At 47.6% G+C, this 27,946-nt stretch overlaps 1 protein-coding gene across 1 annotated transcript in view; it reads left to right on the top strand.

Annotated features, from left to right (window-relative positions):
* tnc (tenectin) overlaps positions 1-27,946 on the top strand; it is a 104,639-nt gene that overhangs the window by 63,388 nt on the left and 13,305 nt on the right. Inside the window, exons 5-16 of the mRNA XM_084597050.1 lie at positions 897-1,091; positions 10,197-10,259; positions 10,814-11,002; positions 11,806-11,862; positions 12,387-12,572; positions 13,906-14,100; positions 15,181-15,375; positions 16,144-16,200; positions 16,324-19,089; positions 21,128-24,565; positions 25,027-25,209; positions 26,268-26,414. Of these exons, the coding sequence (XP_084453176.1) occupies positions 897-1,091; positions 10,197-10,259; positions 10,814-11,002; positions 11,806-11,862; positions 12,387-12,572; positions 13,906-14,100; positions 15,181-15,375; positions 16,144-16,200; positions 16,324-19,089; positions 21,128-24,565; positions 25,027-25,209; positions 26,268-26,414 (7,671 nt within the window). The remainder of the gene's footprint in view (positions 1-896; positions 1,092-10,196; positions 10,260-10,813; positions 11,003-11,805; positions 11,863-12,386; positions 12,573-13,905; positions 14,101-15,180; positions 15,376-16,143; positions 16,201-16,323; positions 19,090-21,127; positions 24,566-25,026; positions 25,210-26,267; positions 26,415-27,946) is intronic.

The raw sequence follows: 27,946 nt of genomic DNA, 5'->3' as shown, positions 1-27,946 counted from the left end.
TTAGCGCAAGTGCAGGCAGATAATGGAGGCGTCTTTTACTGCGGGGAATGCGATTGAGTGTTCTGAACCATCGTGATTTCAGGTCGAAGAACCAAAAGTGAGTGGAGGCGACGAAAGGCGCGCTAAAAGCAGACAACTGTACAAACAAAGACAAAAGAGAGAGTGTGAGAGATGAAATGGTGAAAAGCTTTGAGAGAAGCTGGAATTTTCGAGGACAAGAGACGGGGAAAGTACGGGTCTGTGTGAAGGCTTCCACTGACACAGATAAGCTCGTGCTAAGTAGCGGATGCATACCACACTGTACTCTCACAGCGTGAAAGTGGGGTCAAGAATATCCCGGGCTGAAATTAGCTGCGACTATGACGTCAGTGCAGTGTTGTTGAGCACAGTTCCACGCCCTAACCGTTCTAAGCAATAGTAAACGCCACTCTGCTGCGGCCCCTTGCTTTTGCATGAAAGCTCAAGCAGACGCTTGAGCACCCTTTCAGCGCCTCCGACAATGCCAGAAAAGTCGTGTCTCGTTATCTGCTCACATATCACACTTCACGTGGCGGGTTAGACAAAGACTCAGAGTTTTCCCGTGTCCGCAGTTCACCGAACTGACGCCGACGGAGGCATCCGAGCAAACCACTTACGCGTCCTTGTAACGGAGGTATACAGTTAGGTACCCGCAGGTTAGGTCTGGTAAACAGATCGCGCCGCGTACGTGACGAGACTTCTACGCACTCAAGTAACCGGATTAGACAAAAAATGCACATAGGAAACGTTAAGTGCAGGAGATCTTTCCCTTCCCGGCTGCTGCTAAGCACGGAAATAGAAAGAGAGAAATAGATGTTGGCTCGTGATGGGCAGGGTTTCTCCGACGTGTGGGCGATAATGATGACGCTCTGTTGCAGGTTGCTACTTCATGCTGAAGCACTACGAGAACGGAGAACAGATCGAGACGAACGAGGCGTGCCTCAACTGCACGTGCGTGAGCAGCATGCTCATGTGCTACCTACGCGTGTGCCCCTACGTCAAGCAGCTGGGCGACGACTGCACGGTGACGAAGCGACCCGGCGAGTGCTGCCCCGACATCGCCTGTCCGGCCGGTACGTCCGCCGAGCGGCCAGACACTTTGGGGGCGCATGGTACGGACCACGAAGCACGTATCTTCTTCGACTAACCTAGGTGGATCCCACCCTCCTTTCCTTGCACGCACGAAACCCCGGAGAGCGGTGGCAAAAGACGAACCCACTCCCAAATTTTCCTCTTTCTCTGTTTTCGTGCCCCCCCCCCCCCCCCATTTTTTTTATTTTTTTGCCTTCACCATCACCAGCACGTCCTCGCACATGGGGGACTAGTGGATAACTGCTGTCGCACCTTGCGCCCTGAGCGGATCTTCCATTCGTTGAAGTCCTACGACATGCTCAATGTTGCAACCTTGACGGAATGTACATTCTCCTTTGTCAGGTTAATTGAGGGCGTTCCAAATCGAGGGTTACATTTGTCCTTAATTTTATTTTGCTTAGTTCTTTCAGCTTTCCTTCTTATCGGAAAAAAAAAAAGTGAGATGCCGCATTTTAGCACTGATAATTCTTTAAAATTCAAACCGTTACGAAAATATTCTGAAATAATGGTTGTTTAAAGAATAGCGAACGTGTTTCGAAAATGCAGCTATCAAGTAGAGCGCTTAGCTACCTCACGAGCAGACATTAAACAAACTGGAAAATATCGGGCTGTTTAATCGGCTGCTGTTGCACAACAAAAGAAAAGCTAGGAACAAAATTATAACATATCTTAGTTGATCACCTTGATAGCAGTAAAAATCAAATACGCGATTAGAAAGTGAGTTAAGAATATTAGCACGGATAAAGTCAGCGACGAGACCGGACCGTGTAGCAATATTTTCGTGAAATTCAAGCAGAACATACACTTTCGGATACCTCATCTTTATATGCTAACACTAATGCAGCTTGTTCCTGTAACAGGCGTAGACAACAGCTTGCCTTGAGTTTAGCCCTCAGAACTTATGGACAGGCTCATCGGATAAAAAACACAACAAATGGAAACAAAAAAGCAGAGAGAGCAGAAGTGAGAGATTTCGTGATGATGTGCATTTCCCAGCCTCAAATCTGCTCAGGGACGTAAGGTGGCTTGCGGTGTCAACTTGCAAATCCCTCTCCCCAAAGCACAACCTCACCCTGGTGTCAATGTGCGGACCAACCCCGGGCCCGATTCCTGTGCCGACCTTTTGGGTCTTCCCCTGTCCTGGGCGGTGTCTTGCGTGAATGGATGGCTTCGAGGGAGCACAACGCTTTTGCACAAACCTCGCAGGCGCTCACTTTTCGAATCGTTTGTCGTTCTTACAGCAGCGCTAAGACAGAGTTGCATCAAGAATAAAGACCACGTCTAACCTTAGTCTCTATAATTTTAGTAATACAGTAAGCAGCAACTGCTGCAGGCAGTCACTTTGTACTGAGAATTTATATCGAATTTTTTTTCAAACAAACCAAAAGCAGTTCGACGAAATTATTTAGTTTCAAACAACTATTCAAGAAACTATTCAGTGTCAGGATATTCCTCGTTGGCATTTTTATAACGAGGACCATCTTTATTTGTTAAAGATGTAGTCAGAATGAAGGTGCATAACTCACAGTAATCGCAGCTTACTCCTTCAAAAAAAAAAAAAAAAAAAAAAAAAGAAAAGAAAACAGCGATATGATATTCTCGCCTGTGTTTCAGCAGTCTAAATTTACGAAAGCATCGTTTATAAAACTTCAAGCGTTGTGGTCCCCGAAGCGAGGTGCACTCGTGCTTTATATCCTCTGCCGGTGCACCCATTACTAACTGCATGGATTTTTATGTTACCTTTGTTTTGGCACCAGCTGGTATCTGAGCACTGTTCACCTCCCTGGCACGGCACACAGGTCTGATGTGCTGCTGGTTGCACGTATGACGTATGTCTATTGCCTGCTCTATTAAAGAAAAACAAAAGATGCTCGGCTGAAGAAACATGAGTAATACGATCGATGTGCTCGTTTTGCACTGCCAGGAGCAATTTGAGGCACGTTCTGAGAGGTTGTTTGCTATAAATTAAAACTACTATAAACTAAACAACATATGACGCGCAAATAGCAGAAATCTGCCAAATGGAATAAAAGTTCATTATCAAGCGTTCATTATCAAAACCGTGAGAAGAACTGATTCACTCATGCCTGCAATAAATCAGGAATTAGAAAAGTATCGTGCCTTAGAACTTTCGTAGATACAAGTCAAAATAGCATGATTAAAGTCATCCGTACTTCAAGAACTCTCTCAACTAATTTGGCTTCCGTATGCAGTAGCGTTGATTATTTGCAAACGAGGGTGTTCAGTCTTTCTTTATGGGAGGGGGGGGGGGGGGCAAGAAATTTTTACAATAAAATAGTAGCGGCTACAGTTGTCACATACAAGGCAGGAGTGAACGCAAATGTTTACATTAGGTATCAGTTTTAACTGAAGATTTATTTCTGTAACTCACATTACGCAGAGAGGAGAAGACACTAGGCAAAATTCTGCATAAGACAGCTTGAAGTAGCCCCCAGCGTAACTTAACTTTATGGGCAATAAGTTACAGCACGAACAAAGCGACTATCCAGTATTTATTGCTGAAGAAACTAAAAAGTGAGCGATTTAACTATGGGCCTAGTGTCTCATGCCAATCTTGCATGTGCATGCGTCGACAGTAACAAGGCATGATTCTGTTTTTTCAGCCGAGTTTGATTGTTTGCACGAGAGAGGCCACTTCCGAAGCTTACGGCTCCCCCCGCACATGTGTTAACCACGTCACCCCAGTCACAATGAGAGAGACACGGTTCCCCGCTCTGCATGAAAACTGCACTGCCAACCTAGGTACTAGTCGGAAGATACGATGTGTGGTGGCAAATCGTACTGAAAACGAAGAGAACACGCGTTTTGCAAATCATGCGTGGTTGTTTTGCAAAGCCATTGCTACCTTGACGTTACGAGAACTAAAAAGTTTAACTGAAAGAAGTAGTTTTACAGTAATCAAGCAAATTTCACAGCATTATATTCAAGCCGTGGAACGTTGATTTAAATGTCAAATTCAACTGGAACTAAGGCGTGCTACGCGCGAATTGGTAACCCTGACGTCGCTAGGGCTATAAATTGATGGTTAAATACATAGCATAACTACACAAGACGAGTGCCAACCCGCTCGCTGCTTGCAGAATCTCAGCTTTGTTACTTAAGCCCTCCTGCTTTGGCGATTAACATGATGCTGATGCGATAAAGTATACCCATGGTAGAGATAACTAATATAACCTGGCAGTACCGCTACATGATAAAAACGTCGCAAACGTGGAGCTGTCTGCACCAATGTTTGGCGCAAGGCTGCAGCTCATTTTCAAATCAGTGAGAAATCACAGTCATCACTGAGATCCACAGCAGCTTTTAACACTGCTTAGATTACCAAAGCGGTTAATACTTTAACTATTAGACTCTAATCAAGGTAATCAAGGCTTCAGCAAAACTGCCACAAACGCGATGCTTTGTTTAGAACGGTGCAACGTGCTTTGCTGCATCTCGCTGCTGCGCTAGGGAAAGTTACCGTGCTGCGATATGAGTGTAGCAATGTGTAAAGCACATTAACGATGTTGATATCGTATAAAATTAAGGTGCAAGTAGTTGGTTTGTTTCTTTTGTGCTGAGCGTAGCAGCGTAGAACAGCTTGATTCTACAAAACGTGTGTGTGCTCGAGCGCTTGCGTAAGACGTTATGCAGCAAGCACTCGTTTTCATTTTTGTCGAAGTTGGGAAAACGCCTTCACTGCGCTGAACGTGACACCTTTCAACGGTGGTCAGAGAGGTTGTTTTGCTTGTACAAGATGCTGCTAGTACTGTGAGTAGCTTTTGGCGCTGCTGATGTCCCTGCTGTGCTCTACAAGGTCAAGAAAAAAAATCGGTTTCACTAGCCGAAATTTGAGCGTGCTTGCGCAATATGTAGGTGAAAAAAAGAAGCTCATTATAAAGACATATTGACTTTGCATAACATGGAATTCATAAGAAAATTAAGAAATAAAAATCTAAAAGTACACTGAAATACACATCCGCTTCCCTGGATTCCAGAACGCTTGCGAAAGGGAGAAGACAAAAGGATCCCGCTCGCTTCGTAGTAAAGGAAAACAGTAAGTGTGAACGCAGAGCTAGAGAGGGCAGGAAGAGGAGGATTTGACTCGTGCACTACTTTCATCGCTTTTTGTATGTTATTTTATTTCTTTTTTTTTTTATCCGCCTCGTACGTGGCTGTACCGAATGGTGCAGCGAAGCGATGCAACAGGGCATCGTCGGCTTCTCGCACCCAGTGAACGACCGACCCATGGAGAGAGGCCAGTGGTGCGTCGCCACGCAACAGCCGTAACACACGAACATCGCGCCCGCCCCACACCAGACGGTCCGACAGACGCATGCCCCAACGGCACAGCACACTGAGGGCGGCAATAGGAGGAGGTGGGAGGGAGTGTAGGGGAGACAAGGAGGAGGCGTAGCAAGCCACACTCCTTTCTCCGCGAGAAGAACGCGACTCGTAGCCTATAGGAAAATGCGCGAGCCTCGTTAATTGCAGTCCGCTCGATAAGACTGCACTGACCCGAACCGCGCCGGTCGAGACGCTTAACCGGAGCTCCCATCCTCAGTGCGGCCGTGTAATGGAGGGCCGCGGACTATGAAGGTCAATGCTCTTTTCTTTTAACGCGCGCCGCCAGCGGGGCCCCACTGGCTAGGTGGAAGGAAGGAGAGCGGAGAGGGAAGATGCAAAGAGAAAGGGAGCCATAAATTCGTACCGGACACGCCACGCCAAACTTTCAAACGCCCCGCGGCCTGAGCGGCGAGGTATACACGAGAGAACGTGCCCTGTGGACGAGATAGGCATCTCGGGAACTGCTGCAGCTGCAGCATCAAATCCGCGAATGGGGCGCCGAGCTTCGCCCTGATCGGCGGCCGCAGTTCGGGTCGAGACTGGGAACAGTGTGTAGCTACAAGTGCGCACAACGCCGTGGTGCCTCGGACGCCATTCAGTGAGCAGCATTTCACAACAATGTAGAGAAAGCAGCTATGCAATCCGCGCGACTGTTCTCAGAATTGGTTGAGCTAGGCACTTCATGGTTCAAAAATTCATCGACAGCTTCTCAATTCCACCCCTATGGCTACCGATAAATCTTGGTCAATCTGTGTAACACGGAACTATGTGCAGTCAGGTCAACAGCTATGTTGCCTTGTTAAACGAACTAACCGCGATTGCTAGAAAGCTAGGGGGGGGGGGGGGGGGAGAGGCAATGGTAGCCCGCTAAGCTACTCTGAGTGAGAACGGTGGCGTTGGAGTGGAGTGCAGACAAAAAATACAGACAGGGAGAGGCCTTCGCCCTGCAGTGGGTATAGTCAGGCTGATGATGATGATGACAGACAAAGCTCACGCACACACACTTACGAACGCAGGTGAGCGACGTGATGTACTCAATTGTTAACGGCGCCATTTTGTGCAAGGCCCCCAGCGCCGCGCCTCGCAAGGCGCGACCTTCGTTTTCTGAGTGGACATAATTCGTTCACTTAGATTTTACATCATCATTAAAACTTTCCCGCTTTGATGAAGATTTCCCACGAGGTACAACTTTTCGTATGTAAGACCATCCTTACGCCAACTTGGTCGATAAATTTATATCCCGTCTTCTAGAACGTAGATACAGGTGTACTGGCCGGGTTACTTATCCCTCTAGCGGAGCAAACTTGGACAAACGGACCTGTCTTCGCATTATATGTAGAATACTAATTCTCTAAGTCTGGGCTGACAGAGAGTTCTATTCTCCTTGCTCTCTACCTACTACGCTTCTTATAGGCATGAAAAGCAAGAAAAGATGCCGTTCAACAAAGCGTCGCAACAGGCAGGTGTCTAGATCGCATTCAGTCGAAAAAGAAAACGATGAAAAGTAGAAAACTGTTGAGTATGGAAGGAGACGTGGTGAGGAGGAGTAGGAATACCGTTGGAAACGGCGGCATGCGGAGGCGAAGTTAGACGTGACGAATGGGAAATCAAACAGGCACGCCTGAAGGCACCAGGCAGGGATCTCGTGCTGCGTGCTTTCACGCCGTCAGGGACGACACGCAGGCACCGCCAAGCACAGCGCATCGTTCCCTTCCGCGAAGGCGAAAGCGCTGGCTTCCCAATCGGAATACGCCTAGCGTGGACCGGACGTAACGCGCACACTGGCCGGCTCAGGTAGCGCCATTTTCATAGCAACGATTCACTAAGCGCAGAACGGAGGTTCCTAAAGTGGACTCTGTACTCTGCACCATCTTTAAACATTTCCCGGACGAAATAAGATAGGTCCTAAGTCCTCAACGATTCTAGAAATAGCTTTTGCTGGCCTGTTTACAGCAGACAGAAACACGATCTTTGTAGCAACGTTATTTACACGTTAAGATTCTAAAGATGAAGCGCGTCTCCATTATGCATATTCGCTGTGTCTTTCACTCCTCAAAGTAATAATCACCGCACATAGCTTTTGATCACTGAACATCATCGAGCGCACTTTTTTTATTTTTATGACTGCTCTAGCACCCACGATGACAGCGCCAAGTCGAGAATCAAAGGAAAAGAAGGTTCAGTGTGAACTCATAAAGTTATATTATATGGATGGGCAATTTTTTAGGAAAACCGAAGCGAAATTATGTTCTCTTGGGAAACAGATGAAACTCACCGCGCTAATTTAAAAAATGAAAAATTCAGCGGGCCGTGTTCTGGGAATATATTTGAACAATGCTAGTAGTATTATCACTAAGATATGATTTATTATTTAAAAAAAAATGCACAAACCATCATTTCTCACAATCAGGAAACCTGGATCTTCCCCAACAAACACTAGGGGAACAGAAAAAGAAAATTGCCAAGCGTTGAATCCGCACAAAGGACTTATGCCAACTCGAGAAAGAGTCCGGCTTAAGAACCTCGCATTTCTTTAAGCGAAAATTATGAACCAATCCGTGCGATAGGCGGCAGTTTAGTTGACCTGGTGATTACAATTTTTTACCTCAACACGTGGTGCGCAATACATTCTAGTACAAGCCGGATAGTAGTTTGCATTTCTTTCACTCGTTTTGTCAGAAGAAACTTTCCTCGGAAATAAAAACAGGATAGAAAGAGAAATGCTAACTATGGCAGCGCGCTACTCTTGCTCCAGAGAGGAAGTGCTTGTGCAAATTTGTTATTTTCAGCAGAAAGTGTGATTCAGGAAACAGCAACAACAAGGAAAACCTAAGGCTGCCACTCCATTGGTAGCAATACGGCCATTTCACAGAGGGCGTTATGGAGGAAGACACGAAGATCATAAGCTGACGAGGCATGCAGCAGCAATACAGCCTCGTTGGGCGCATCTGGCCTCGCGTTACAGAATCGTTCGCATGCCGACCGCGTGGCTAAGATATAAAGCGACGTTTTATTTTATTTTTTTTTTCCAAGGCTGCTTCTGGCTTTTAAGAGGCGTTCAGGCGTATAAATGACGGCGATATTCCTCCTCTACTAATGTATCTCCAAACATTTTATAACACGTTGACAACGTTATACCCAAATGGCGTGAGTTTGTTTTGTCTAGAGCGGGGCGCTCAGTCGTGACCTACCGACCTTGTCAACGGTTGCAGGGAGACGCCCAGACGTATATGAAAAGGGCGAGACCGCCGCGGCGTGCGATTTCTAATTCACGAGAATCACGCGAGACACCTCCTTCCTTTCCCCTCTGCTCGGCGATGGCTATATTGTAATTTTGTTCCCTAGAATTCCTATTCCAGGCAGCTCCTCCGCGGTGCGCAGAGGAGTAGTGTCCTTGACATACTAAGCAGTGCAGACGGGCCGGATAAGGCCCCGTTATCACATTCTACTATTTTATACATGCACTGTCCATTAAGAATGACACGTGCAAAGTCTCTGGAACGAGAAGGAAAGGTTAGACAGTGTTGTCGTACGCAAAAGAAAAGCTCGAAAATACGACACAAAACGAACTAGGTGCAGCGCACGCAAAGATCATGCATATTTGATCTTCTAACCCTACCCTGCAGGATCACTCAGGAAAGGTCATCCGAATGAGGCGATGAAAGGTTGTAGAGCTTGCAGGAGCGGCAGCATCGCCAGCAGTAAGAGATACCATACAGTAACAGATTAAGAGATACAAGAGACATCCGTTCGGAGATGCTCGTGAAGGTGTTTGATTATGCGCCCAAATGTGATTTGCTTTTTTTTTTTTTTTTTAAGTGGAAACTATGAATGAAGTTTGCTGTTACTGCTGATTCTTGTTGTTGTTGGTGTGCCTAAAAGTGCGAGGTAAGTCACCGGCACGTGGTACATGCCGCACGCGCTCTTTCAGCTTAATGAGTCCTCAAAACATAAGCAAGCTCAGCAAATGTTGACAAGCGATTCTAGTTTGCAGGCTGCAATTGAAATTACTCCTCGAATTTAGAATATTTGATATAACCCTGTTATTTTTCATAGTCATCGAATATTATTGTGTGAATGCAGGAAGCAATTTATATGCCAGATGTCGCATCCAGGAGGAAAATTCGGCCATGATGGTCACTATTGTCAAGCAGAAATCTCTCGCAACTACGACAGATTTCTCAAAATTGCAAGTTTTAATATAAAGACTGCGTTGTCCGCGTTTCGCTACGGACACCCACCAGATGACGCAGGATTACCAATGTTAAATGAAGCTGGGCATGAGTTATAGCAGTATGAAGAGACTTTTATAAAATATTAAACTAAAATTACTATCGTCCAGCTTGACCACATGCCACTACTTAATGACACTCATTTGACAATGATGTCGAAGCTACGATCGACTGATCGACCAATCAATCAATCAATCAATCAATCAATCAATCAATCAATCAATCAATCAATCAATCAATCAATTCCAATATCTAATTGCTTTCCCGAAATGTTTTGCTAGTGAAAGTAGCAGCATGAGTCTGAGCCCCAGTTATACGTAGTAGAATGCAAGGGTACGTTTTTTACCCCAAGTTACGCAGTGTAAATACCACCAGCAACGTCCATTGATGCGACTTTCATGTCTAGACAATGCGGAGATGCGGGCGCGCTGTTTTTGGACGAGGCAATTCGGAGAAAGGAGGCAAGCGTCTGCAATCGGCAGTTGCGCTGCTGCGTTTTCGTTTCAGTGCCGGTACCTACCGCCCTCTACGAGCCAGAAACAGAAGCGCCGTTCACCGACGAAGGAGCAGGTACGGTTGCCAGTTTTCCTCTGCCTTTCTTTCTATTTCCAGCGCTAATTAATGGAAAGCGCTTTAATGAAGAGCTGAGCAGGTCGACCACTAGTTTCAAGGAACTCAATGTGCTAATGCCCACTTCTTTTAGAGAGGTGTACGAAAACGTTCGTTTAGCAAAGCGACAAGAAAGGAAATTCAGAAATGACCTCCCGAGCTGGAAAAATCTCTTACCGGAAACATTCCTACGTAGTCAGGAGTACCACGGATATCATTACATGCTCTCGACGTAATGTGCTTAAGTCGCTTTTTAAGTTATTTACGAGTGCCGTGGAACGGCATCCTAAAGAGAGTATCGCTCGTCTCCTAGGTTACGACGCGCGAGGCAAATAAAACATCGGCTAGCATTTTGACCTAGAAGAATAATTAACTGCTTATCGTGTACCAGAAAAAAAGTTTTTTGCATGATTCAGCTTTCAATGTGGAAGTAATGCATGCAAAAGAGAACACGCATTACACTGTTAGGACGCGCAGCAGTGCTGACAGCCGTTGCGCCTGACTTGCCCGTGCAGGGTGCTACATCGACGGCAAGCACTACTCGGAAGGAGCCCGCATGCCCAAGGACCCCAAGAAGCCATGCGAAGTGTGCTACTGCATCAGAAACAGCAGCGCGTGCGTGCTACAGGACTGTGAACTTCACGTGGACGGCTGCTCTCCCGTGTTCTCCAGGCCAAGTTGCTGCCCTACCAGATACAACTGCAGTGCGTTTGCTTCTTTCGTCGCGTTCTTCTTCTGTCTTTTTTTTTTCTTTGAGAGCTAAAGCTGCTTTTCGCTAATGGAGAGGTTTTAAGGCTTATTTTTATCTGGAGACTAGTGACCAAAAGAATGCAGAAGAGGCTGATCTATTGAATGAATGTGGCCACATAAAAGCAAGTAAAACTATCGTTGGCACTACAGCGGCAGCGCATTTGTTACAAACGAGGAAGGAATGGAAGTTCACAGCGAAAACTGGTCGGTGACGAGTGAGCATCGACGAAAAAAAGAAAAAAAGAAAACTTTTTTTTCTACAGGTCACCAGTCTATATAATACATTGATTGAAATAGATAAAATAAATTATACTAAAATTGAAATAAGAATTAAAAAGAAAACTATTACACATACTTTAGCTTCCTATTTTCCGTTGGAAGCCATGATTCTACTGCATCACTAAAAATGCCTGAAATAGACGTCCTTTAGGATGGCTTTCTTGCATAAAGAGTCATCTAAAGGAGAAGACAGCTTTACAAATGCACTTGAGCAGTATCGGGAAAAATTTAGTTACCGGATCTAGCCGACAGCCTTCCATTTGTGTTGGTCAGGTAGCAGCCTACACTTCAGACACTGATTTTTATCGAAGTGCATAAGAAGAGCGCAAATAATGCCGTCTTGTACAAGGCCAGAGGCAAGGGTAGTTTTACTCCTAGCTCTAAGTCCAAATGAACACATCAGAAGTAAATAATTGTGTCTACAGCCCGGTTAGCTTTATAAGGCGTTAAACGAATCACATTTTTTTTACTGAAACAGGCACAGAAGCAGCCACTACAGTTCCACCAGGCCTGCTGCCAACTGAAGCTCCAACAGGTGAGTTGGCGGCCAGCGTCAGCCATGCTGCGACATGTTGTCCACATTCGACTACACATGCATGCTCAACAAAATGCCAACACGGCGCAATATGCGTGGCTAGGCCCTGCAAGAGTAGGCACAAACTCTTTTTTTAAGCTTTGGAGTGCATTTTGAAGCGCTGCCAACATCATTTGTGTCATACTTCAATATTTACACTTGGACCTTTCGTTATACTTTATTGCTGGTATGGAGCTCAGTGAACTTTTGCTAGTTGTTTTAGGTATCAAGTAACAATAAAATATAAATTTCGTATGACAGTACTAAAACCATTAGGAATATACTTGAAGAGCAAAGCAGAAGGGGACATAAACCAAGGAGACAAGGTTTCCAAATTCCAACGGTTGCACCTGTTTGGTTAAGCCACATGTCAGTCAGGAGAAAAATGCGGGCCGTAAGCAAATATATCACTAAGAGGCTCTCAAAAACTCGCTCTAATACCATTTCGCTTCTTTTTTTCACCCCCCCCCCCCTTCCTTGGACAGGTTGCATGCACGATGGAAAGTTCTACGAAGACGGGGCGCAGGTTCCCTCTACCGAGCCTTGCAAGCACTGCTACTGCATGCGTCACGAAGTGGTCTGCGCCGTGCAGGACTGCAAAGCACCATCGGACGGATGCGTAGCCATGCCATCCGAACCAGGACACTGCTGTCCCATGCGATACGAATGCCGTGAGTGTTACGGGGGCTCTGAAAAACTCTCTCGCGCGCAGACTAACTGTTTAATAACTCGGCAAGAGAGCCAAAACTAGGTCTGAGTTGCGGCCGCTCTGTACATCGCAGTTGATGAGGGAATAGAGTGGCGCAACTACAAAGTGACAAGCCGAGACAAAAAGATTAGAAATGACTCCAGAAACTGCATTGGGAGGATGCGAAAGCATTAGCGTCGACGCGACATTGGTGGGTCCTAGTAGACGCCTTTCTACGTATATCTGCCCACATGGCATGACTCGGCACTCTATCTCATGACCATGACTCGTCACTGACGACTCACATGACTCATGTTACATGGCTCGACACTTTCATGTCACATGACTAATAACTCATGACTCGTTGACAATAGAGCACTTCTTTATACCATGGCTTACAACTCTCATCCGCTCATTGAGTGATGACGTCACAAACGGGCCGACTTCCGGCGACACATTTTGAGAACACATGCGGCGCCAACATAGTCTAATGATGCTTTCGCATCAATCATGCAATGAGTATCACCTGAAAATAGCATACGATGGAAAAAGACGTTGCGGAATGCAGACCATGCAATTCGACGGGGACTCGTTTCATCGGTGGTTTAAACGTACAGAGCTGAAAGTGTTGCCCGAGGTGTGAAAATATTGACTGAAATGATTATGCTATGTTTTATATAGCTTCGTGGCACGATTATTTATTGTCCCCGTATTTCTTCCCTTATGTCGGCGTCCATAAATTACTAGTTTCGTGCCATGAACTCAATATATGGCAAAAAGAAGCCACAGCTATAAATGGTGATATTAAATTGCAGAGAAGATCGAAGAAAAGGCGCATCACATGACAAGAGAAAAAGCGACTTAGCATGATTAATATCAAGCGCAAAAAGCCCAGTGGTCGATGGAGCTGTTTGGCAGTCTCTCTCTCTCTCTCTCTCTCTCTCTCTCTCTCTCTCTCTCTCTCTCTCTCTCTCTCTCTCTCTCTCTCGCTGATGGTCCGCTGCCGAAGCGGTAAAAAAAAAAAAAAAGGAAAGAAGCGGTGGCCTTGTGATAGAGCATCCGCCTCGTATTCGATAGGTACGAGGTAAAAACAACGCGCCACCAACGGCGCGTTGTTTTTCCTTCCTTTGCATTTAATATTTTTTCTCTCTAAAATCATCACAAGACTCATTCTTGGCAATATCGACAACAAAACATAAAAACATAAATATCCCTAACCGTTTGCCATCGACTCGTAGACTGTTCGTTCATTTAAATTGTATGTATAACCGACGTGTTGTAATAACCGACGTGAACGCTCTCCTATTCTTGCACAGCATCCGACATGACCACGACAGTGGGCCCAGAGACGACGAGCCTTGCGGCCACGACTCCGTCGACGCTTGAAACCGTGGAGGGCAAGAAGGGCGTGCCGGGCGAGGGCTTGACGCCGACCGCTGCTACCACAACTGTTGTTCCTTACACAACAACTACAATGGCTGTCATGTTCCCATCGGGCATTCCCGGCGAAGGTACGTGGAACCGCCAGAGTGAGCGCCAGTGCTCAGATTGACCGAAGGGTCCTAAAATATTTTGGGTAACCGTTTCTCCTACTTAGTTCCGTTCTTCAACATTATAAGTAACTTAATCTTCGTCCTTTAGTGAAACTTAGGGTCACCGTCGGTTTCAGTCGTTCTCAAGTGCATTAGAGAGGATAGTCAGAAGCGCGTCTTCAAAAGCTTAAAACGAACCAGCATCACTTAGTTAAGCATGCAAGTTACACCAAGCATGTAGCTGTATCTTCTAGCTTCATAGCATTTCCGAGTAGCAGCTCAAAATCTCACATACAAAAAAAAAAAGAAGAAGAACAGCGAAAAGAATACAGACAGATTTAAATACAGATGTTTCGGGGATGCTTTGATATGGGAGTCTAAAGACAGGGTATGAGTTTATTTTATTTGGCTTTGAAAACCAATATTGAAGAGCGAAGGCAGGGATCTTGACGAGACTGATGTCTCGGAGGAAACTTTCCGGGATAGGGAGCGCACTGCCACAAGCGACACGTACCTGAAGGAAAAAGCAAACGTGTATGCTTATCACGACGGTTTCAGAATCACGCCATTAGGCTGCGCGAACATGCCAAGTCGGCAGAACTTCACTTTTCCCGACGCTGAAGACGATGGTAATAACAGGCTGCTACGCTTGGCTAAACTTTCGCGTTGTTTTCATTTTGTTTTAGTCACTGTTGTCCTTTAATAGCCGTAAACGTCACTGTGATTATGCTTTGATTTTTTATGCATTTTACTCCGACCGCTGCCTCAAAGTGTTTTGACGTAAGCTCATCTTTAGCTAGTGCAGGAAGTCTAGTTGAATGTGGTCTTCACATTCTTTGACGCTTTTTTTTTTTACTTTACTGCAGCTTTGGTCGCATCAACAAAGTTTCTTCGGCACACACTTGAAGTACTGTTTTCTTCAATTTGTTTTCTTTTGCCGTATGCCCCTAGGGGAATGGAAATGGCGGAAGGTCTCGTAATTATGCACCGAGACGAGACGAGCACACAACGAAAGAAACAGTTACCGTTTTTTGATAGCGCATTTTATTGCCATTTCAGGCCAGTGCCGCTTCGAGGGCCGCATGTACAAGCCGGGAGACGAGATCTTCTCCCAGGACCCGTGCAACGTGAACTGCACGTGCGCCAACAGCATGGTCAACTGCGACCAGATGAAGTGCCACGAGCCGGAAGAGGACGTCAGCAAGTGTCGTGTCGAGCATCCAGAGGGAGCCTGTTGTCCGCACTACGAGTGTCGTGAGTATCCATCATCATAGAGAATAATTATTCAAAGGACGGTGCTCTAAGATTAGAACCATGCGCCCACCAGATGTCGTTTAGTTTGTTCCACTGTGCGTCTTTGTGGAGGACACAGACGGACATACAAAAAATAGGCAACATTTTGCAACAACAGTCGTCACGTCATTCACAACATGCGTCGGATTAGTTTAACGAACATATTCCGCTTATGCCCATATATTGAAGTTCTGGTGAGATCCGCACGTGCCGCGGTACATGCGATAACAGGCAGAATAGCAAAAGCAGACGTAATAATACCGAGCAAAACTTAGTCAGCTTATATGCTGCGGTCCTTGTCTACACAAACAGCCTGCGCTCAAGTTCTTAACAGCAGTTAAAAAAAGGAAAGCCAGGGAAGAACTGGGGAGCATACGAGCTTGAAACTTACTTGCTCTGCGCTGTGCCAGATACAGTATGTAAATTACCACATAGAGTGAACCAGAACACCTGCAGCTGTCAAACGCGAAAAGTGACACTCCGGGTACGGTTTTAATGAACCACTCCATAATGCGAATGCGTGATGCTTTTCGACACCGACAGCACAGTCTACATTTAAATTTTTAGCTCTCTGTGTTAGTGCGAGATACACAGACGCGTTCCCGTCACGCTTAAAAAAGTTATATAAGCTTTATTTTTCCACAGCAGAGTTCCACAGCAATCGTCCTTCAGCGTACCAAAAGAGCGTTGTATTCTAACTAACAGAGTTGCTTCTTTTTTTCCTAACAGCAACGACCGCTGCACCGGGAGTTACCACTGCCACTGCACCCACTCTCGGCGCGAAGGGTAAGTGTACGGGGCATAGATTCTGCCGCCTTACTTTTCTGCGCTTACGTGTCTCTACTGCGTTATACATTTGTATCTTTTTTTTTCATTCTTAGTCACTAAGCCTTCTGTTCTTTTTTACAGAAACGACTGAACCTTCGGTATCAGAGGTATCGACGGAAGCCTCGAGTACGACTGCAGAGACTACCACGAAGCCACCAGTTACTGAGGAGACGACGCCTGAAACCACTGCCAAGTCAGAAGCAACCACGGAGCCCGTGACTCCGAGTAGCGAAGTGCCATCGACCGAAAAGCCGATCACTGCCGAAGGGCCACGCGAGGATGAGGGACCGCAGACCACCGAATCGCAGCCGGCCACCTCTACTCCTGCTGTGACCACAGAGGGTGTAACAACAGTGGCAACCACAGAAGGTGTCATGACGTCCAAGGAGGAAGAGGTGACCTCAACTTCACCCGCAGTGACTACTACCTCACCCGAAGCCCCAACTACTGCCGCTGAAAGCACGACGCAGGAAGCAGGAGCTACTACAGCGCCGTCTACGTCAGCGGAGGCGGAAGGTACTACTCCATATGAGGCCAAAGAAACTACGCCAAAGATAACTGAAGAAACGCCAGTGACACCAGAAGTTACGACAACGCCGGCTACGGCTGCTACGGAGGAGGCTTCTAGCGAAACTCCGGAAGTGAGCACAGTACCCAAAGCTACGGAGTCGTCGGAGGCCTCGACCACTCCTGCTCCTAGCACCAGTGTCACTGAAGAAGGCACAACGGCGCACACGGAAGGATCAACGACGCCAGAGACAGTCAGTACGGCGACAGAGGCCGGTTCTACAACGCCTTCAGAAAAGGTCACCGAAGAAACCAGTACCAGGGAAGCAGAGGTCACCACGGGTTCAGCCATTTCCACAGAGCCCTCAACAACAGCGGCTCCTAGCACCGGTGCTACTGAAGAAACAACAGCGGGACCTACGCAGGTGTCTACTACGACAGAAGCGGTCAGCACACCAACAAAACCTGAAACTACCACGCCTTCCAAAGCAGTCACTGAAGAAGTCACAACTCCGGCAGTGGAAGTCACCACAGGTCCTGCCGCTTCCACGGAAGGAACAGAACAGGCTACTGAGGGCACTACGTCTAAACCAGCCGAAGAAGAAACAACCGTCTCTGAACTTGGAAGAGAAGATACGCCCAGGACTACGCCACTGTATGCAGCCGGCACAACCATAGCACCTTCAACGGTTACAACTCCGCATGAAGTCACAGAGGGCACCACGAGAGAAGGCACCACAGTTGAACCGGTCACATCTGGCGTTCCAGAAACTTCAGCTACAACAGAACGTGTTAGCGAAGGAGAAACAAAACCTACAGCGGCAGCCACGACGCCATCAGGAAGTGCCACCGAAGCTTCTTCAACTCCGGCTTCGACAGCAGAGGTTACTACACCATCCGCGGCAACAGAGGGAGAAGTGACAACAGCGCCAGTAACCCCGTCTACAGAGGCTACTACAGCGCCTGCGAAAAGTGAAGCAACGACAGTTCCGGGTACTGTTCGCGAAACCGAAACGACGTCGGAGGTATCAGAAAGTCAGACACCGGAAACAGTGACAACAGGAGAGCCTACGACTCCGCATACAACCGAAGAGGCGTCGACCTCACCGTCCACCACGGAAGTCGCTTCTACGCCGGAAAGCAGCACCCCTGGTATCTCAACCACTGTACCGCCAGAAGTCAGCGAGAGCGTTACTACACCGTCAGAAACAACAACGGGGGCAGAAGTAACAACGCCTACTGAGGTGGAGAGAACGACCACCCCAGCAACCGAAGAGACGCCCGCAACATCGGCGACTACGGAAGGAAGGACCACGAGCGCTGCCACTGAAGGATCTACCACTGAAGCTGTGACTGGCCCAACGACGACAGGAAGTGCCACACCTGAAGCTACGACAACGTCGTCTGGAACCACTCCAGAAGCGGTTACCACGCATGAGACTCCTGAAACAGAAGCAACATCTACAGAAACTCCATACTTTACGACAGGGACAAGGGCGCCAGATGCTGGTCGAGATGAAGAGGCCCCGGCTACGACTCCAGTACCTCCCGAATACACGCCATCGCAGCCCCCTGCAGAATCCACCACCGAAAAAGAGGAGGCATCGACCACTCCTGCAGAGGCAGCTTCCACTACCGAAGCGTCTGCCAAGCCGGAGACTACTACTACTGTCGCAAGCACCACCGAGGTGCCTGCGACAACGGCACCAGTGACGCCGAGTGACATCCTCACAACTCTAGGCACTGAGGCTCCCGAAGGACCCACGGCTGAAACACCAGAAAGAGAGAAGGGCGTGGAGTCATCAACAGTAACGCCAGCTGCAGAGACATCCAGCACCACGGAAGGTACCACTCCGTTCGCGACAAAGGAAACACCAACACCGCCATCGGAGTTGCCGACCACTGGCGCGGAGACTACTCCCGCTGAGGCGACGACGGCTAAGCCAGAAACTACAACCGAGACGAAGACACCACCTGCTTCTGTGGAGCCGACAAGCAAGCAACCAGCGCCAAAGACATCTGAAGTGCCCGAAGAAATGGAACAGCCCACAACAAGGCCCGTGGAGGTGACCACCACTGCCGGGCCTGAGACGACGCCAGAGGCAACTACGACACAAAAGCCTAAACCCACCATCGTCACTGAAGCTCCCGTCACTGGCACTACCGGATTTGAGACACTCGACCACAGGAAGCTGCCAACAACGACGGAGGCACCGGCTTCGACTCCGGAAACGACTTCAGAAGCTGCCACGACGCCAGCAGAAGCAACGACACCAGGAGAAGCTACTACACCAGAAACAACCACGACACCAGAACAACCGGCTACTACACCGACCACAGGCAAGTGAAAATTTATACGAAATCGCTAGGTACACACGCGACAGATGGTTCAATTTTTTTTCGCAATGAAAGAACCGCGCAGACTTAGGTTCCTACCACATCCGGTGACCGATTCACCTAAGAAACAAAACACGGCACCCTTGTGTACGTCACGTTGGTGCAGGCACCAGGTAGCATTTCCCGCATTGCTTTTGTCGTAGCATCTTGTCATTTTAACGATTTTGTTCATAAAGATATCTCAGTGTGAACAACGGATTGAAAACCTCACCAGTCGACAGCAATCATAACACAAACGAGTTTTGATCATGTTTCGGACGACCCTTCTCTATACGCCCATGTAAAAAAATAAAAGGAAATCAAGGCTTCGAATTGTTGTTTGTTATCCTTCGGCAGCAGGTCGTTATATTATGCTCAAATGTTTGATGCTACTTCACAGCGTGCCAGTTTAAGAGAGCGTGTCAATTTTCTTTTCTCGCAGCTCTGCCTTCGAGCACTGAGCCACCGGTATCGGCAACAACACCGGCCGAACCAGCTGTATCGACGGCCAAGGAGGACACTGTCGGCCGGGAGGACAAACCAACTTCAGAAGAGCCTGAAGAACCTGAACCGGAGGAGGAACCTGGTATGAGCCTTTATGCGGACAACGTACTATCTAGGCCAATGCATTCTGACGTGCATACGTGAAACGGTCGACGTCAACAGACTGGGACAACATATCTGATCTTGTGAAGGATAGATGATGAATGCTCGACAATGAAATAATTTTGACTGAAGGTTACATAAAAAAACCGGCACACATATTTTAAACTGAACTTGAGACAATACTGGAATTACCGGCATGAGCAGCTGAGAGTGGTTATTTCCGAGTCACTCGACCTGTTCTTCTCAGTTACACTAATCCACATAGTATGTATAACAAACCACTTGACAATGCATTTTCATAGCATCTACCACACTTAGGCGCAAACTTCAAGCCCCGTCCTAAAAAATAACTCCATAGGTATCGTTTAGTGTGGAGTATACGCAAGAATTGGCCTCTGCTTATCTGTCACGCAGTTCCTTTATGGAAGTGGAAGCACGTATCAGTATCACTCTGGAATCATTTCGCCGCTTGCTTCATTTCATATTATTTTTGAAGTATTTCCCGAAATCAACAAGTACTAGGGAAGCCCACAGACCCTATATTGTGAAGCATGTCCAATTCCAAGGACTACAACTAGATTAAAAGAAACAAATATTTCAACTCAGCCAACAACGTCTTCCGCTTTTTTTTTCTGTTTTTCATCGACAATTTTTAGCGAGTTCTAAGTTAAAAAAAAAAATGAGGCTCTCATATTTTCCTTCGCGCTGCTTTTATGACTACTATGTGAAATAGCAAAACACCTACAGCCACTTTCATTTTGTATCTCGCTTATCTGCAGACTGCACTTATCAAGGACAAACGTTCAAATTTGGCGACGAAGTTCCACCCCCGGATGCGTGCAAATATTGCCGCTGCTTCGACGGAGAAGTCATCTGCGCGGAGAAGGTGTGTCTTCCACCGGCCCCCAACTGCGTTCCTGGACCAATACCGGACGGAGAATGCTGCCCCGAAATGTACAATTGCGGTATGTACTGTCAAAATAACATCAATACGTGCCTTCAAACTCTCACAAACCAGTGTCCCAAACAAGCAGCATTCGCAAATTGTCCTTCTTAGCTATGTAAAAAAAAGGGGGGTCTTTGCCGGGCCGCCTTATGTTTATTGAACTTCTATATAATTAGACATTAGTAGAAAGCTTGTGAGGAAGATATCTCGCATTCCTGTCTTCATTCTCTAAAGAGGCAGGTGCTTTACGCAAGGCAACTAGGCAAGACACCCATCTATAATTTAAAAGGACGCTGTACTCAAAACTTCACTGCTGGTTGCTTTTGCTGACATTTGGCTCTTCATTATTTTTTTTTCTTACCGTCACTGTAAGTCACAGGTTGGCAACTTCCTACATTATTCTCTTGAAATGCATGCCAGTTCAATGAATTGAATTTTTATTTCTTGCAGATGGCCAAGAAATGCCTGGTACCACGCAACTTCCGACAATTGTGCCATCTAGCAAGAGGACTGAACCACCAACAGCGGGAACTACACCGGAAGTGAGCGCGACATCGACTGAAGGCACATCACCGGCGTCCACTGAGCTGAGCACCGAGCCAAGTGTCACACAGCCACCGTCAACGACGCCGTCCGGCCTGTCAACAACTGCTGAAGAGACCACTGAACCTGAAGTAGAGAGCAGAAAGAAGCTGCCTTCAACAGAAAAACCAGAAGAGGGGACGACAGGTTCCACAGAAGCACCGACCGAGGGCACCACGGCAGCAACAACGCCGTCAGCGACCGAAGCAACCGAGGGTTCCACGACTCCTTCGCCGTCATCCGAAGCGTCAGAGGCGACGCCAGCGGAAACCGGTGCTACGACTGAGCCATCTGCACCAGCTTCTGAAACAACTCCTAGTGGCGAAACGTCTGCCCCAACTGAAGCCTTTACACCTGAGACAACTACAGCATCAGAGGCAGTCAGCTCAACGGAAAGTGTAAGCGAAGTAACTACTCCAGGCGTTACATCTCCCGTGACAACAGAGGAAGCATCAACGCCTGCGACCACTCTCGGTGCGTCAACTCCCGCAGCCAGCACCACTCCGGGAGAGACACCAGAGACCGGTACACCGGAAGCAACCACACCAAGCGCAGTAACATATGCGGCAACGAGTACCGAAGGAACGACTGCAGCTGAAACCGGGCCAACAAGTGCAGCACCAGAAGCAAGTACTCCGGAAACTACACCTGCTGGCTCTACACCAGAAGCTAGTACTCCAGAAGTTACCACACCATCTGTAACTTCTTCAGAGGCTACCACTCCTGAAGCCAGCACGCCGGGAGCAACCACACCATCAGCAACTTCCCCTGAAGCTACCACCCCTGAAGGAAGCACTCCGGAAACCAGTACACCAGAGGCCAGTACTCCGGAAGGTAGTACTCCGGAAGCAACGACATCTGAACCCAGCACTCCGGAATCGAGTTCTACTGAACCTAGCACGCCAGAAACTAGCACTCCTGAAGTAGGTACAACCCTTGAAGTGAGCACACCGGAATCTAGCTCTACTGAAGCCACAACACCCGCGGTATCCACTCCTGAGTCCAGTACACCTGAAGCTGGCACCTCTGAAGTCACAACTCTTGGTGCAACTACACCTGCTCCGACATCCTTCGAAGCTAGTACAGCTGAGTCAAGTACTCCTGTCGCTACTACACCTGGTGTCACGTCAGAATCGAGCACACCTGAGGCCAGCACACCTGGTGTAAGCACTCCGTCTGCAACATCTCCGGAAGCTACTACGCCGGAAGCCAGCACTCCTGGTGTCACCACCCCGGAGCCAACGTCTCCCGAAGTTACTACGCCAGAGTCCAGCACTCCTAGTGCCACTACACCTGCTGCAGAGTCTACTGAAGGCACAACGGCAGAAGTCACTACGCCTGGGGCGACCACTGGGCCTACAACATCTCCTGAAGGTACTACCCCAGAAACTAGCACCCGTGTAGAGACTACTCCAGCCACCGAAGGCGCTATACCAGAGTCCAGTAGTCCTGGCGAGACCACGCCGAGTGCAGCGACTCCAGAAGTTAGTACACCGGAAGCAAGCACGACGGGTGCTACTTCTCCGGAAGCCTCAACGCCCGAAGCCACAACACCGGAAGCTACCACTCCCGTTGCAACTTCGCCAGAAGAAAGTACGCCAGAGTCTACTACCCCTGGTGCTACTACTCCGGAGGTGCCATCTACAGAAGGCACAACACCAGAAGGCAGCACACCCGCGGCGACATCTCCGGAAGGTACTACGCCGGAAGCAACCACTCCTGGTGCAACCTCTCCAGAGGGAACCACAGCAGAGACAAGCACTCCAGCTTCAACAGCTTCCGAAGTTACAACTCCTGAAGCGAGCACACCAACTGCTGCAGCTACTCTTGCTGCAATGTCTCCAGAAACCACTTCGCCTGAAAGTAGCACTCCCGGCGCCACCACGTCTGCCGAAACTACTCCAGGCGTATCAACACCCGAAGTCACCACAGCGGAGTCGACCACGCCTGCGGAAACTAGTGCGACAATGCCGGAAGCGACTACGCCCTCTGTCATTGCATCCGAAGAACCTACTTCTCCAGCCACGCAGCCAGAATCGACAGCAGCAACACCTGGAGAGACTAGTTCTATGCCTTCTACTCCTGAAGTGTCTACTCCGGAGGTATCTACTCCCGAGGTGTCTACTCCTGAAGTGTCTACTCCTGAGGTGTCTACTCCAGAAACATCGACTCCTGAAGCTGGAACCACTGGGACACCAAGCGCTGAGGCCACAACGCCGGAAACATCAGCTGCCACAACACCTGAAGCTTCAACCCCACCTGCAACTTCTGAAGTTTCGACGACCGAAGCCGTCTCTGAGGCATCTAGTCCTGAAGTCACCACACCCACCGGAACAGCAGCTGCCACAACGCTAGAGGCCAGGACATCCGGTCTGACAGAAACAACTCGGGAGAGCACGACGCCCGCCACATCTGAAGCGACAACGCCCGGTGAAACTGAGGCCACATCAGAGTCGGCAGCTACTGAAGCTAGCACACCCGTAGAGCCAAGCTCTTCTGAAGCGACAACACCCGCATCAACTGTTTCTGCAGAAGTGACGACGCCATCAGTGACGGAAGAAACCAAAGAACCGACGACCACTTCTGCACCTACAACTGCGGCGGAGACAACGGGTGCCAGTACACCATCTAGCGAAGCGACCGAACCGAGTACTTCTGGAGCAACAGAGGAAACCTCAGAGGCATCAACACCAGCTTCTAGTGAAGCAACACCTGCAGCGACAGAGATTCCCTCCACTCCTGCAACGGCCGCTTCAGAGCCTTCTACGCCTTCAACAGAAGGTACAGAAGAGCCCAAGACACCACTTTCTACAGAGGCCACGGAAGGAACCGGTCCGACTGAGATGCGAGACGCGGCTACTACGGAAGGCGCTACGACGCCATCAGAGGCTACGACAAAGGAGGAAACCGAGGGAACAACGCCAAGTGAGGCGGCTTCTACCGAAAGTTCGACCACGCCAGCCACTCCTGCCTCGACAATGGAGGGAACAACAGAAGCAACCAAGGAGGTCACCACAGGAGCGACCAGTGAGCCTACGGAGGCGAGTCCCTCCGCTACGTCACCGGAAGTCACCACAGAGGCCAGCACGCCTGCATCGACGACGGCCGGGCCCGAGTCAACCTCAGCAGAGACACCAGTCACCGAGGCTTCCACACCAGCTTCTACAGCGGCAACCCCAGAAGCGAGCACTACAGGAACAAAGACCGAGTCTACTCCTGTAGTGTATACGGCATCTGTACCTGCTGAAACCTCTACGTCTCCAGCTCCAGAGGCTACCACAGAGTCAGAGGAGGAGTTCCCGACAGGTAACTACTTTAATGTTTCGCTTTGCCACGACAGGTAATCAATGCCTTCTCGGTTCTATTTCTGTGTCAACGATTTCAACAAAACGACAACTTTTTCCAGTATTTCAACTAGGATAAAAACACTTTCGTCCATATCCGTTCGTACATCCAGATCAGTTCAATTGTTTTGCACTTTTGCGGTGAAATAACCTGCTAAAACGACTCGCAGATGAAACGTTGAAAGCCGTGCTGATGTTCCAATATTAGTTCCTTACGCCAATTGCTTCGGTTGAAATGTGCACGCAGGAGAGAAGAAATGGCGGTGCTTACTGAAGCAGCTTCTTAAACGTCTGAAAACAACTTACCTTCAAACAAGAGCAACAAAGTCAGGCTAAAAATTATGATGTTCTTACTCTGCGCTGGTCAGTGCGAGCATTGTAGTTTGTGAGCATTTTAGTTTAACCTCTTCGCTGTTTCAACAGAATGCGATGTGGACGGAAAGCTCTACAAAGAGGGCGATCAAGTCCCAGACGACAACCCCTGCCACTTCTGTAACTGCCTTGAAGGAGAAGTTATCTGCGCCGAGCGAATCTGCCGTCCTCCCGGACCGGAGTGCAAGCCTCTGCCCAAGGACCCCGCACAGTGCTGTCCCGAGTACGACTGCGGTAAGCCGTGCATATCTTCAGATGTGGTTGTTTCTATTAGTCTAATATCAGATGGTGCATACCCAGACTGAGGGATCGATCAAGAATTGGGGTGCAGAGGGAGTTTTTCAGGTGGATATTTACGTAGTCAAAAATAAATGATTGGATGTTAAGCAAAAACTAAACAAAAAGATGAAGCCTTGTCCCGTGCCTTCTTAACTCTGGTCATCGCACTTAACACCGCTTTTAAGGCGAAAGCCTTTAATGGCTCATACTGTCGTGGACAAAATGTGTCCCGCTTTTGCAGCGGTTCTGATTGGTCGAGACGGGATGACGTCATGGAAGTAGTCTCGACCAATCACAGAGCACCGCCACAGTATGCGCAAATGCGTGTCTTATATGGCCTTATGCCACTCGATGATCAGTTACTAATTACTGACTAAAAATTTAATTACTGACTAATAAATTACTGATTAGCAATTGTCAATGACTAATGATTAATTAATCATTAATGTCTAATTGTCATTTATCCACGCCTGATGCTCAATTACTAATTAATGACTGATTAATGATCTAAAATTAGACGTTTCTATACGTTGTGTAGACAATGCTTGGAACATTGTCGAAACTCGTCACCACTTGACAGCTCAATGCAATAGCAGAATGTGAAACAGTAGTCGCTCACTTTACTCGTAGCAGCATTCATCGCTACATGCGCAACGGTTGCGTAGCAGAATGCGGCACTCAGGCTTTCGCCTTTCACTACTTTCGTCGCTAAAGTGCCTCGTAATTTTTCTTTCTCCTTCCGCTGTGACAGTAATGTACGCTTCCTGACACAGCTTAAACAAAGCTTTAGTTGCTTTAGGTGTGTGTACTAATCGAGTTTATTGTTCCAAAACGCTTCATATTAATTACGTGATCGAGGCTACATTCATGCAGCATTGCAGGAATCGAAATTACCTATTGTTGGGTTAAAACGTCTATGCCTGGCGAACATGTGGAATCTGATTCAGAGATCTAAAATGACTGAAGGCTCTCCTTACGCTCATTTTAAGCCAATGGCCTAATTTCTGCTGCAGAAGGCGTTACGACCCCGGCAGCAGTGTCTACCGTGGAGGGGCGAAAGAAGCTCCCCGAAACGACTGCGGCTCCAAGCGTAACCACACCAGCAGTGACAGCGCCCTCTGCGACAAAGGCGGAAGGAGAGGAGGAAGAAGTGCCAAAACGTGAGTATATAACAACAACGATAACGACAACAACAAATACAGCAACGTTCTATTCGAAGTGAGAAAACAACACCAACACACACTACATAGCATCTCACTTGGCTACACCCGTGTAATCCCTCGATTCAAAACACTCCCGAAGGAGTGGCATAAATATTTTCACACCTTGCAGTGGTTCAGGCGACAATCTAATGGTAGAGTGAAAATTAAAACAGAAAGAGAGAGATTGAGAGTTAAGCACAAATTAAAGAAGGCATATGCTTGTTCGAAGTGCATATCTGTTTTTACGTCATTAAATAAAATTAAGACAATATCGCCGGAAGTATTCAAACGCGCTACTAACGCCACTTATGCCGGGGCACTTCCCAAAACTCCACTCATACATTTATAGCTCGGATATATTTTGTGAAGACTCCACATGGCCGCCCTTGTGATTATCGGTCCAGAAAAGGTGGGAAATTAGTCTGCTTGCATTAAGTACATTTGATTAAGCACTCGCCGACTGTCAACGCTGTTTGCGCAACTTGATGCCTATTGTAAGCTCTTACCAAGCGAAATAACTATTGCGCAGGATGCCTGAGCTAGAACACGTTACCGTCGCTAACGGTGTTTAATTTAGGCGCAACAAAGCTTAAAAGTATCAACAGGCCGCTAGATTTGCTGCAACTTAGGGCACGACTCCCATCATATCGACAAACTTTAAACAGAGAGAGAAATAACATTAAACACATTTGCCCCGAGATAAGAGTATACGAACGTTACTTTTTTGGTGACCTGAATATGGATGCCGAAAAGACTAATTGCACTTCTTAAAAATGAAGATGCTTAACGCCGTTCAGGGAATAATGAGATGTGGTGTAAAAGTGAGATACGTGAAATAAAAGTGATTTGCACTGTTTTTTCTATCTCTAAATTCATCAAGTCGTTTATTCCTCCTGTGCATCTCTCTGAATGAAGCCATCCCCTACGTGCCTTTCTGATTGCAGGTTCTCTCATTGGTGTTACCTCTTTAATGTTAGGCCCTTATCTCGCGAGGCAAATTTGATCAAGTGTTAGTTGCGTAACGCATTCGTTAAATTCTGAATCCACCCCTACAGGAAATGGAACGTTGTAGGAGTACGTTTGGTTTTAGGTCATTCTCCCATGCAGTATAGTCAACGCCCTGAGTGCATCAGATTGTGTTTTACGAAAGTACAGTGGAGAACTCTGCGGTCCTTGCTATTCAGTGGTGATATATATATAAAAAAAAAAACATTTCCCGTTAGCGCTTTGATAGTTGTCGCAGCTGTCATTCTAGATTTCCATTTTGATGACGCCAAACAGCAGTGTTCTGCAGCATATTGAATCGCCTTCAGTTGCTAGGGGGCCGGAAATAAGTTAGAACAGACTCTCTAAAAATAAGCAGTAAAACAATTACAGAAATATGCATCCCAATAACTATTCTCATCAGAGGACAATTTTAATGTATTTTTATCAATGGACAAGAAACTATGGAACGAAGAAAGATCGGCAAAAAGACGGATACAATCCAG

Source organism: Amblyomma maculatum, chromosome 3, assembly GCF_055883805.1.
Source record: "Amblyomma maculatum isolate TAMU_Amacu chromosome 3, ASM5588380v1, whole genome shotgun sequence".
In the NCBI taxonomy this organism is placed as follows: domain Eukaryota; kingdom Metazoa; phylum Arthropoda; class Arachnida; order Ixodida; family Ixodidae; genus Amblyomma; species Amblyomma maculatum.
Note: the sequence above shows the minus strand (reverse complement) of the source record. Positions and strands in the feature narration are given on the sequence as shown.